General features: G+C 34.0%; 1 protein-coding gene across 1 annotated transcript in view; it reads left to right on the top strand.

Moving 5' to 3' along the window:
• Nucleotides 1–12,463, top strand: part of Col3a1 (collagen type III alpha 1 chain) — a 38,066-nt gene that overhangs the window by 14,588 nt on the left and 11,015 nt on the right. Inside the window, exons 8-34 of the mRNA XM_076866926.2 lie at nt 655–708; nt 1,326–1,379; nt 1,526–1,579; nt 2,206–2,259; nt 2,701–2,745; nt 2,882–2,935; nt 3,396–3,440; nt 4,084–4,137; nt 4,543–4,641; nt 5,153–5,197; nt 5,337–5,435; nt 5,634–5,687; nt 5,813–5,920; nt 6,097–6,150; nt 6,722–6,820; nt 7,116–7,169; nt 7,319–7,417; nt 7,756–7,809; nt 7,924–7,977; nt 8,287–8,340; nt 8,878–8,931; nt 9,251–9,295; nt 10,028–10,126; nt 10,213–10,320; nt 10,550–10,603; nt 12,049–12,102; nt 12,193–12,246. Coding sequence (XP_076723041.1) covers nt 655–708; nt 1,326–1,379; nt 1,526–1,579; nt 2,206–2,259; nt 2,701–2,745; nt 2,882–2,935; nt 3,396–3,440; nt 4,084–4,137; nt 4,543–4,641; nt 5,153–5,197; nt 5,337–5,435; nt 5,634–5,687; nt 5,813–5,920; nt 6,097–6,150; nt 6,722–6,820; nt 7,116–7,169; nt 7,319–7,417; nt 7,756–7,809; nt 7,924–7,977; nt 8,287–8,340; nt 8,878–8,931; nt 9,251–9,295; nt 10,028–10,126; nt 10,213–10,320; nt 10,550–10,603; nt 12,049–12,102; nt 12,193–12,246 — 1,755 coding nt within the window. The remainder of the gene's footprint in view (nt 1–654; nt 709–1,325; nt 1,380–1,525; nt 1,580–2,205; nt 2,260–2,700; nt 2,746–2,881; nt 2,936–3,395; nt 3,441–4,083; nt 4,138–4,542; nt 4,642–5,152; nt 5,198–5,336; nt 5,436–5,633; nt 5,688–5,812; nt 5,921–6,096; nt 6,151–6,721; nt 6,821–7,115; nt 7,170–7,318; nt 7,418–7,755; nt 7,810–7,923; nt 7,978–8,286; nt 8,341–8,877; nt 8,932–9,250; nt 9,296–10,027; nt 10,127–10,212; nt 10,321–10,549; nt 10,604–12,048; nt 12,103–12,192; nt 12,247–12,463) is intronic.

Raw genomic sequence — 12,463 nt, 5'->3', positions numbered from 1 at the left:
AGGGAAAGTCTCTTCTTTTTCTAAAATAGCCTTAGATCTCTATAGAGTAAAGATTACATTTATGTTTAAGTTTTACACAATAAATAACATTTTTATGGTATTTGAATTGGTTTCAAAAATTTTAGGGATTCTTTGGTTAATTATCAAAATTGTTCACTTCATAGAGTAAATCTCTTAAATAGAGATTTCATTTCTTGTAACGACTCAGTTCACCTATATATCTACTCTATTGGTATGCATGTACATATACATATTTATATAATAGGAATTAGCATAAAGAGTCTTCCAGAGGATATAGTATGTAAATAAACAAGAAGTGGAGCTATCTTAATATTTCAAAATATTTATAAATATCTGCATATTTAGATATATTCATTATCTCAACAAATGTAAAAGAACATTTGAATATACAAATACATGCACATAGCATAAAATATAGATACAGGGGACTTAATTTTCATTAAAATAAATTTAATTAAAAGTAAAAAATTGTATAGAATAGATGTATAATACTAGCTCAGTAAGTATAAGTTTCATGATGAGAATCATTGAAAGGATTTTCAAAATGGTAGTCCCTTCTAGGAGGCACATAATGGGTTATAATAAACTGTAACAGAAAAGTTTATAAATATGTTTTTTATTTTCTTATTTTAGGGCCCTCCAGGACCTCCTGGTGCTATAGGTCCATCTGGTCCTGCTGGAAAAGATGTAAGTTTTTAAGGACTGGATGAGGATACAGCAAAATTCTATTTGGAGTGTTCTAAACAGCATATGCCATATAGCAGAATCTCAGAGGGAATAACATTATTTAAAAAATTTATGTCTTAACAACATTTTAGCTCATAAGGGATTGAGAATTTATACTATATTTACATATCTATACATACCATTTGTTGAATTCTAAACTAATAGAACTCCAAATGTACTTCCTAACTATAAAGAAGACCCATCCAGTGAATATATCATTTAAATGAAGGAGGTGTGATTTTCTTATGTGTGCCTCTTGTCATGAAAAAAAATTGATGACAGTATTTTATTAGCTTTAAGATTCATCGATTCCTTAATACTCTGCCATTCTTTCTTCTAATTTCCAATGATAAATTCTTCTCACTAGGTTGAGGCAGGGGCATATCTCAGTGATGAGAGGCACCTGCATCAACTCTTTATAAGTTTATATCAGAATAGGAGAAGTCCTCCTCAATCCTTCTACTAATAAACAACTCTGTGAGTTTTAGTGAGTTCTTCATGCAAATTAATCAGACCACTTGTTGTTTACAGTGTATTTTCTCATACAGGACTCTCATGTACTCTATTTCTCCATCTAGGGAGAGTCAGGAAGACCCGGACGACCCGGAGAGCGAGGATTGCCTGGACCTCCCGTAAGTCTGATAAATTAATCATAATTAGCTTAGCTTGAAAATTATTACATGGCTAACTTGAATTAATAAAAAATAGAAAGCATTTTGCTACTTAGCTGAGTCTATTTGAAGGTTTGTTGATATTTTTTCTCATGTGCTACTTCTAGGGTGTGAAAGGCCCGGCTGGCATGCCTGGATTCCCTGGTATGAAAGGACACAGAGTAAGTAGAATTTCTATATTACCTATGGGGTGCTCCATTTGGTTGTGTTTACTTACTTGCCTAACCAATTTTAGTGGACAATTCATTTTTTTACCAAAAGTAGTTGATTCTGACAATTAGGTGATTTGATGTTTGTAAAATACTAACAAACTATTTGTTAATCAAACTAAGAATTTTATGCAAATGATTGAGTTGATTGGAAGTGTATGGAAAGGCTTGGTTAAGAATAATTTACTTTTCTTACTATAACTGTCATAAAAATTGAAGATATATTATTATTTAGTCAATATAAATTGAATTGGGCCTTTATCCTATGAATGCATTAGATAGATTCAACCAAGTCTAAAATTCTATGAACTAATGGGAATAAAATCAACACTAGTGTTTCAGTCTATAGTAAAGTCAACATTCTAAAATCAGATTAAATGGTACTTTCTAGTTTTTTTTTTTTTTTTTTTTGCTGTAAAATCAAATATCTTCAACCCATTTAAAATTTTATATTATTTAAATTAATGTTGTAAAGAGTGCTATGTAGTAAAAGCTAATAATACAAATTTAATGTAAAGTTTATCAATCATTCTGGATTGCAAATAAGTTTAATATGCTTATTTTTATATATTTCATAGGGCTTTGATGGACGAAATGGAGAAAAGGGTGAAACAGGTGCTCCTGGATTAAAGGTAAACTGTATTTCCATGTGATCATTTTCATCTGATCAAATCCTATTTTTATAAGTAAATCAATTTAAATTTTAAAGCAATTATATTGTGGAGCTTTAAAATTTTTTTTTCTGAAATTTATCAGAATTTTACATGTTAGGAGCTGAATAATAGTGACTATTTGAGATACTCTATTAAAGTTTCCATGAAACAGAGCTTGAAAGGTCTAGATTAAAATGGTTGAACATTGCAGTGTAACTCATTAATTACTTATGTTTAGTCTTTGTGCTTTTAAAATGCAGAAACTGAGATTATTAATAAAATAAAATGCTAACAAACATTTGATACCATTAAGATACTTCTTTTTCTTAGGTTCATTATATTTTCCATACCATATTTTTCTTTAAATAAAAGGTCCTCTTTCTGTTGTATAAAATGTTGACATATTTTATGTGCCTCTAGGGTGAAAACGGTCTTCCAGGTGAAAATGGAGCTCCTGGACCCATGGTAATTATGTTTCATAATAAAATTCTCATGATTACTATCAACCTCCACCTAACCCTAAATTTGCTTTTCTCCCTCCCAACTGTTGTTACGCATGTCAACTTTAAAGTAAGATCGTATTTTCAATTTCACTCTGCAGGGTCCAAGAGGGGCTCCTGGTGAAAGAGGACGGCCAGGACTTCCTGGAGCTGCAGTGAGTATCCCTAAAAGCACAGCCCAGTTATATACCAGAATGACAGATAAGAGTCTCAGGTAGTCACACTGTGAAAATCTTCAGAAAAATATCTTTTCTGGAAGACTATATCAAAGTCAAACCAAGTAAATTTCTGGCTATAATTACATGAAAGTGAGTAAGATTTTGACAACTATTTTATCTATTGATAGTATTTCTTTTCAAGATGACTTAGCCTATGTCATGAGACCATTATATATGAATTCAGTTCTGAAAACACAGAATCTAATCCTTCTACATTTGATCAATGCTATACATATCAGAATTGTAGCAACTTGACCATAAAAATATATAATTAGTAAGTAGATTTTAATATACTTGAGGAAATCTCAACTCTCTTGAACTTGAACTTAAATCAAATGTTATTTGTCATCAGTTTTTCATAATTAAGAATATATTTGACTTGAACTTTTCTCTTTAGGGGGCTCGAGGTAATGATGGTGCTCGAGGTAGCGACGGTCAACCAGTAAGTAACTGTGCATAAGCCTGATTTGTTCGAGGGTAACCATATATTCTGAACTGTAGAATATTTCATAATTAATATATATATAAAATAATTCATATATTCAATTCTAATTGCCTATTTTTATAATGTAGTTAATCAATTTTTTGGTAGACCCTATACTCAACATTAGATATATAATCATCTGATTCAAACTGACACTGAGCTCATAAACAAAATCTAGGTTCTGACACGTCTGTTATACTTACTGAATTGCTAACATCTATATGGTCCTTACAATGTTGGCTAATATTCAATATGGGAGATGACATTTGAAAGAGCCCTACAAAAATGCATAACAATATTACCTTCATTTTGTAAATGAGAGCACCAAAGCTCAATTAACACCAAGCCTAATTAACCTACAGAAAGTCACAGAACTTATGGCAAAAGTGGGGAGAAATCCAGATTTCCTAACTCTTCAGATTTCCACTCTTCTTATTGTGCCATGTTTCTCTACATAACATTTCTCCATCAATAATGAATACTGCTTTTATTTACATAAGTGTCTTCTGTATTTTATATGTGCTCACTTATTACTTACTTGGAGTATTAGGTTTCATTTGTTTGATTAAGAGCTCTTGAAATTTTATTTACTTTTTTTCAGGGCCCTCCTGGTCCCCCAGGAACTGCAGGATTCCCTGGATCCCCTGGTGCTAAGGTAAGCATGTATTTCTATAGAAGAACATGAAAATATCTTCGAGACAACAAAAAACATTAAATTGCTTCTTGCAAATGATTTAATTAGTCAAATGGATCGCTTTTGTCTATGTAGAATTTTAAAGCTCTATTCATGACTATAAGAAAAGCGTTACCCATAGCATTCAGCTATCCCGATACCTCTTCCAGTTCCTTTTGCCTTGTCCCATCATCTTTCAGGGAAACAAAACACAGTCACATATTTACCCTTTTTCTCTGCCTTTGTGGTTAATGAATTTTTTCTTTAACTACAGTATGTAGACATAGTACTACAGCTTTTGGATGATGGTTTTAAACAGGGTCAAAGTGTGAACTAAGCAATTAGGAGTGGCAAACAAAATTGACTACTTAGGGTTTTATCTCTTAGGGTGAAGTTGGACCTGCAGGATCCCCTGGTTCAAATGGCGCCCCTGGACAAAGAGGAGAACCCGGACCTCAGGGACATGCTGGTGCTCAAGGTCCTCCTGTAAGTAGTGAATATGGTCACTGCGAGGAAGAATGCTGCTACACTACTTGCAGAGGCATATCTTTCAATGTTGCCAGCAATTAGAAAAAAGTTGCTGAATACTCTGCAATGATTCTACTGTGATAAATACTGATCGGATTAGTAGTTAAAATGGTAGTTTTGAGGTTTGAACTACTCTAGAATGCATAAATTTCAAGTTTATATAACCCACAATAGGTTGGAATGGGTAGGATAATCATATGGCGTTTCGAAGAATGTGCCCTAAACTAATAATCAATCAAAAAAATTTAAAAAATAACAAAACCAAACACTTCTCCTACTTATGTATTTTTTCAATAATTTAGAAAAAGTATATATTATCTCTAATTTATTTAAATATTTTGGGGAACCACCTAATCTCTACAAAGTGTAATGACTGCTGATAAGTATATTTTAAAAATAAATGAACAACTCTAACTATATATGAACTATTTTCATTATTATTAATATGCTTCATTTGTGTGTCCTCTAGGGCCCTCCTGGGAATGCTGGGAGTCCTGGTGGTAAAGGTGAAATGGTAAGTTTCCTCACCCCAACATACACATAATTCACTAGCAACTCATACACATACAGATTACATTTGTGATAATTAAGTGAGATATTCAAAAGGGAAACTTCATGTTTGGCTAATATTTATGTTCTTGGGTTGTTCTTAGGGTCCTGCTGGCATTCCTGGAGCTCCTGGGTTAATGGGAGCCCGGGGTCCTCCAGGACCACCTGGTGCTAACGGTGCTCCTGGACAGCGAGGTGGTGCGGTAAGTGGCCTTTTTTCCTCCCCTCTGTTGCCTAAAAGGTGTGGCTTAATTCTCACAATAAAAATAATAATCATGAGGTTTTTTTGCCCCATTCAGTTGAATAGATTTCACCTGATGAAACACTGAATCATTTGTTACTGATGATGATTTTGTTATGACTCCTTCCTGTATCTCAATCTAGATTTTGTTTCACTTTAGGGTGAACCTGGTAAGAATGGTGCCAAAGGAGAGCCAGGACCACGTGGTGAACGTGTAAGTACTACCACAACAGATTTGGTTATTTCTTGGAGAACTAGCACATAATTAGCAAGTAAATAGGTAAAAATTTTGCAACTGAATTTAGTCATCAATCTTTTACTTTGGCATCATTTTTTTAGGGAGAAGCTGGTTCCCCAGGTATTCCAGGATCCAAGGGTGAAGATGGCAAAGATGGATCACCTGGTGAACCTGGTGCAAATGGAATACCAGGAGCTGCAGGAGAAAGGGTGGGTTTTCCACTGGTCATCTGTAAGAGGCAGCCACTTTTTTTCTGGTGTTGAATATTCAATCCTAAATATTGTTTAAAGCCTTTTATAGCATGACACTATCTATATTGCCACTCAGGAATTATGAAAAAGTTTTAATCCCTATGACAAAAATCTTTGACTTTCATTATTTCCAGGGTGCCCCTGGATTCCGAGGACCTGCTGGACCAAATGGCATTCCAGGAGAAAAGGTAGATAACTTGGGTATTTATTTTCCTAAAGTCTAGTACTAGTACTATAAATAAGTAGTTCTTCATTATATAGCTTCCCACCAGTGAAAACCTAAATCTCTGAAAGACATTGAATTTTAAAAATTCCAATGTAAAATTTGGAATACAAAAGCCACTTTCCTGGCTTTGTAATTAAAGAATGTCACTTAATCAGAATATTTTAACTTAACTGTGAGTTGGAACTCACTTAGCACCATTGCAAAAATGAGATAAAATAAAATACCTGAAAATCCTTTGAAAGCTCTAAAGTAATATAAAAAATGATTTCATATCTTTAGAGATACTTGACTTTAAGTGTATGGAAGTATATCGTTAAGACAAATAAATATTGTTTGTTTTAAGGACGTTATGTTCATCATAGTTTAAAAAAATTTTTTTTTTCAATATGGTAATTCATGCTAAAATAACTGCTTTTCCGAAGATGTCAGCAACATATTAGCCAAATAAGTTCTATACTTACAATTTAAATATTGTTCATGTCTAGGCTAATTAAGGCTCTTCTAAAAGTTTGTTAATTTATTTCACTATTTAGGGTCCTGCTGGGGAACGTGGTGGTCCAGGCCCTGCAGGTCCCAGAGGAGCAGCTGGAGAACCTGGCCGAGATGGTGCCCCGGGAAGTCCAGGAATGAGGGTAGGGATTTGTTGGAGTGACATTTTAACTTGGTCAAGAGAAAGGCAAGATAAATGAATTTTTGTAAAGCTCAAATCAAAATAAAACAAAATTCTTTTAAGGAAATTAAGGCCAGGGCAGATTAAGAAAGAATAGAAAATAAAACACTTAGATGCTTTATAGAAAGAAAAAAAAGAAAGTGTCAAATATGAGGCCATGTATGTCAGTTGAAATATCTGAATTGTATAAACAGGTTGTGTTGTATTTTTAAAAAAGTTTATTTTAAATCACTTGACAACTGATTTCTTTCATTTAGGGTATGCCTGGAAGCCCAGGAGGACCAGGCAATGATGGAAAACCAGGACCTCCCGTATGTACAATTTAAAAATATCTCATTTTATAAGCCCCCCAAAAAACAATGTAGACTTTAAACTGTCCTTGAATAGATACCTCTCTATATTGTATATTTTGATCAAGTATTTATTAAACTTTGATTAATATAATTGTTTATTTCATCAGGGAACACAAGGAGAAAGTGGTCGCCCCGGTCCTCCTGGGCCATCTGGTCCCCGAGGTCAGCCTGGTGTCATGGGTTTCCCTGGTCCTAAAGGAAACGATGTGAGTTCCTTTATTAATTTATTCAAAAATTATATGACAGGAAGCCTTTGTTTTTATTTGAGTCCTTTCCTTAAAACATGGAAAAGTATAACTGCAGCATATAGGAAGGGAGCTAAATATATAATTGGTTGTGTGTGTATGTGTAATAAATGACTTAAAGTATTATAAATGACTTAAAGTATTATTTCTATTAATGGATAATTTAAATGTTAAATGTATGTGTTTTATGGTTAAATAAAACCCAAGTTCAAGGTAAAAAAAAATATAGGAGGTAACCATATTTATGATATTTGTGATCTTTCTTTAAATTGGCAAATATTGGTCCTTTTTTTCTTTAGGGTGCTCCTGGCAAGAATGGAGAACGAGGTGGCCCTGGAGGGCCTGGCCTTCCGGTAGGTACCTTTCATCTACTTATTTCTAGCCTTCTCATATACGCATTCATGTCCACCCTTAGGACTTCTCTTTGTTATCTAATTAACTGTGCTCCTCTAATTTGTTGTCTTTAGGGTCCCCCTGGAAAGAATGGTGAAACTGGTCCTCAGGGTCCCCCAGGACCTACTGTAAGTTGACTCACATAAATTAGAGATGGAAGTGGGGTGGAGTTTGGGTAGGGGGAAGACTTTGGACTCTCTCTGACACTGTGTCATTGTAATTTACCAAAGAAATTGTGAATTTGTTTAGTTATCTAGTTAAAAGCTTGCAATAGTATGTACGGTAATAGTCTTCGTTGGATTGCTCTCACAGCCCAGACTTCCCCTCTTCACACCCTTTTATTTTAAATTAAATTAAAAGCCTGCCAAAATGTCAAGCGTAGACTAAGATGAAATGGCCTTTTGTAATGGAGTGTTTCATTATATTTTTCTACATAGGGGCCATCTGGTGACAAGGGAGACTCAGGACCTCCTGGTCCCCAAGGATTACAAGTAAGATCTTCTTCTTTAGACATCACTGGTACTTGCTTTTACCAGACAATCCTATAATTTGCTTTTATAATTATTTTGTTGAGTGAATTGGCTGTTTGAATTTTTTTGTGAACCTAATAGATTAGAATTTATCCAAAGTTTAGTTGATAAGTTTGTCTTCAGTCCTAAAATGCCTGTCAATGTTAAGAGGTTGACATGTCTTCAATACCTATTTCAGAATGTACACATTAAGTTACTAAGAAAGAATTAAACTCATAGCTCTGTGTGTTCACATTTATTTTTCATTATAATATAAATCCATGTAACTAAATTTGTCTTGCCATTTTTATCAACTCATTTTTATATATAGCAATAGGAAAGAGATTAGCACAGGCATGGAAGATATTATTATCTCATCTTTGTCATTGGATTTTGAGTAGCACAAACTGTATATCTCTAGAAATACTATGAAAACTTCTTTGAATACCTTGAAGAAATATGTTTATATGGAAAGCACAGTTTGAAGTGATCACATAATACAAATATGTCTCTCTGTAGGGCTTACCTGGAACTGGTGGTCCTCCAGGAGAAAATGGAAAACCTGGTGAACCAGTAAGTGCCATTTTATGTTTAGAAACGTATAATAAATAGTAATCATTCATCAATTATTAACTTTTTCACTTTTTCATGCTACAGCATATAAATTGTGATATTTAGTTTTGAAATATTCATTATCAAAACAAAAGTGATAATTTAAAAATCACCTGGAATGTTTGAATTTTACTATAAAATAAAGGAACTAAATAAAGAGTACAAAACTTCAAGATTTAAAAAATTTTACAAGATGAACAAACAAGGTGTATATATTTACTGCTTATATTTACATAATGCATTTTGATATGGACTTAATCATGTAATACCCACTTCCTAGGGTCCAAAGGGAGAAGCTGGTTCTCCTGGAGCTCCCGGAGGAAAGGTAATATATCGGTTTCTCTCTTTTTCCTCATTATACAGCAATTTATTTGTAATGCATTTTAAGAATGTTAAGCCAGGAGATGTGGCTCAAGCGGTAGCGCGCTCGCCTGTCATGCGTGCGGCCCAGGTTCGATCCTCAATACCACATACAAAGATGTGTGTCCGCTGAAAACTTAAAAAAAATAAATAAATATTAAAAAATTTCTCTCTCTCTAAAAAAAAAAAAAAAAAAAAAATGTTAAGCCAAACTAGCACTTCTTTAGAAAATCAACATTTCAAATGTTTGGTAAGTCCATTTAGGGAAGCTCAAGACATTTCCAATACATTAAATTTGCTTCATCTAGAAAATCCAATTCTCTGACAGTAATAATAAACAGTATAGAATCAGCCATGGGCTTGAAATCTCAAAAGGCAAATACTGCATTAATTCTCTATAGGAAAACTGTATTTGTAGAACGACTTCAAAATTTACCAAGCGAATAAAATAATAGATTTTTCAAAGAAAACTAATACTTAAGCAGACCAAGAATCTGACTTTCCTTGTTTAGTCTGTTTAAGTTTTCAGTTTCTATACAGCTGATAAATATTTTTTACAAATATAAAAATTTCCAAAGTGCTCAAAAATATCTTAAGAACCTAGTGGCCTGTATCAAAATTATATAATCTAAGTTGCCTTTGTTTTGTTTTTAGCACTGGATTTTCTAACTTGAATATTTGCATTTTCCTATGACAGGGTGATGCTGGTGCCCCTGGGGAACGTGGGCCTCCTGGGTTGGCAGGGACCCCAGGTCTTAGAGGTGGAGCTGGTCCCCCTGGCCCCGAAGGAGGAAAGGTAATGCCACAGAATTCAGTTCCCCTATATTTTAGAAAACACATTTCATTTCTTTCTTTCCATTTACTGTTCTCCCATAATTTCAGGGTCCTGCTGGTCCCCCTGGGCCACCTGGTACTGCTGGTTCTCCTGGTCTGCAAGGGATGCCTGGAGAAAGAGGAGGTCCTGGAGGTCCTGGCCCAAAAGGTGAAAAGGTACTGACACATTTTTCTCTTAATTATGTAATGAAACCGATACTGTAGGTTAAACGAAAGCCATATAGTAGAAATAGTCTGTTTTCAAAATTAATGTTATCATTCTATACTAAGTAAAATTTGAGATGGATCAGAATGCCTAATCACAGCAAATCCTGAGCGTTGCTCCTCTTTCTAGATTCTCACTGAGAATACTTACAATCTGATGACAATTGGTTTTATTTGACAGGGTGAACCAGGTAGTGCTGGTGCTGATGGTGCTCCAGGAAAAGATGGTCCAAGGGTGAGCATTCACATTTGGGATTAACAGGCCTTATTCATGTGTGGTATGGGACAGTCCCTTAGTTCAGTTCCTCATAATAAATTTAGAACTATACTTTGTCCTTTTTCTGAGAATTAAAAGAACCCAAATGACTTGGTTATGTAAGTTACTAGTTTGCATCTATCACTACCTGATAATTCTTTGATGACCTAAAAATGAAAACCCTCGAAACTATGATAAAGGTCTAAAATTAATGTCATCATGAGACCTAAAATCCAAAATAATCAATATTGCTATTAAAAAAACTTTTTTATTTTAAATAACATTATAATTCCATGGTACATTCATATCATGGAATACTACTGGCAGTAAGTGGAATGAAATATTGATATGCACAACTTATACAAACCTCAAAGACATCACTGACTGAAGAAAAGTCAACTTCAAAGGGATACAAAGTGCATGTTCTCATTCTTGCTTAATAGTCACAGAATAACATAATTAAAGAGTTATGGATCATGTTAATTGTTGTAAGGATTTAGGAACGAGAGGAGGTGGATATGGTCTAAAGAGGTGGCACAAGAAGGTGGTACACTGATGACATAGTGTCTTGGGGTAGTCATGGCAGGCAGCACATGATACAATTGTACAGAGCCATACACACATGGCACACACAGGACTGCATAAGTAACTGCTGAAATCTAGATGGACTGCACCAATGTCAGTTTCTTGGTTTAATATCTTACTGTAGTTCTGTAAGATATGAATATTGGTGGACAGAACTTCTTATCCATTTCTTTGTATCCTTCTGCAAATCTGTGGCCATTTCAAAATAAAAGTTAAAAACATACAAGAAATTATAAAAATCCTATTCACATTTACAAACATCTAGATTAGACTGGCTCAAATAAACCTAAGTTATTTCATAGACATATTTACTGAAATCGTCTTAAAGAAATTCATGTATACTTCACTTTTGACAGACTAGATAGATAAGCCATCATTCAATTATTTTTAAATGCCTAATCATTTATGTATAAATGGATATAGATATATGGATAAAACTAATATTTGTAAGTTTCAAAATGTAATGTGAGTGATGGTACTTTGAGTAAACATTTTAAATGACCAAGCAGTTGAATTAAAGGAATGTAATTTTAAAAAGACATTATGCTAAGATCTCTCATCACATCCTATTTATCTTCTACAATAGAGATAAAAATGATGAATGAATCAATAAACTGCGGCTGAATCCTATTGTTTTCTTAGGATCATCCTCAGAGAATCTGCTATTTACTAAACTTTTTAATCACTACACACAGTAATTAGCATAACATTCAAACCATAAATGAAATCATATTATCTAGTTTATTTGATGAAAAGTTGTAAACATTCTCTTTGAATAATATGGAGAAAATGAAGTGTTTTATCTTCAAAATTTAAAAGTACATTTTTATTTTCCTCAGGGTCCTACTGGTCCTATTGGTCCCCCTGGCCCCGCTGGTCAGCCTGGAGATAAGGTAGCACATAAAACTGTTTGTTAACAAGAATAAAATGACTTAGACTTTTGGATGCATGATGGAGACAATATTTGTTTATTCTCTTCTTAGGGTGAAGGTGGTGCCCCTGGACTTCCAGGTATAGCTGGACCTCGAGGTGGCCCTGTAAGTGTTAAAGACATTTCAACCTATTTTCATACCTCACACAGGACACAGCTACTTGTTCTGCCTCCCCACTGCCCCCCCACTTTTTTTTTTTTTTAATAATTCTGTCCCAGATACCCTGAGCCTCAATTTGGAGTTCTATATTTAGGAACACATGACAAAATCCACAAGAGACATTTGTAAGCCATGCTTTCTTGCCTGAATAACTCTGGAAGAA

The sequence above is a fragment of the Callospermophilus lateralis genome, chromosome 9 (assembly GCF_048772815.1).
Source record: "Callospermophilus lateralis isolate mCalLat2 chromosome 9, mCalLat2.hap1, whole genome shotgun sequence".
Lineage (NCBI taxonomy): Eukaryota > Metazoa > Chordata > Mammalia > Rodentia > Sciuridae > Callospermophilus > Callospermophilus lateralis.
The sequence above is the reverse complement of the archived record's forward strand: the minus strand, read 5'-3'. Positions and strand labels throughout refer to the sequence as shown.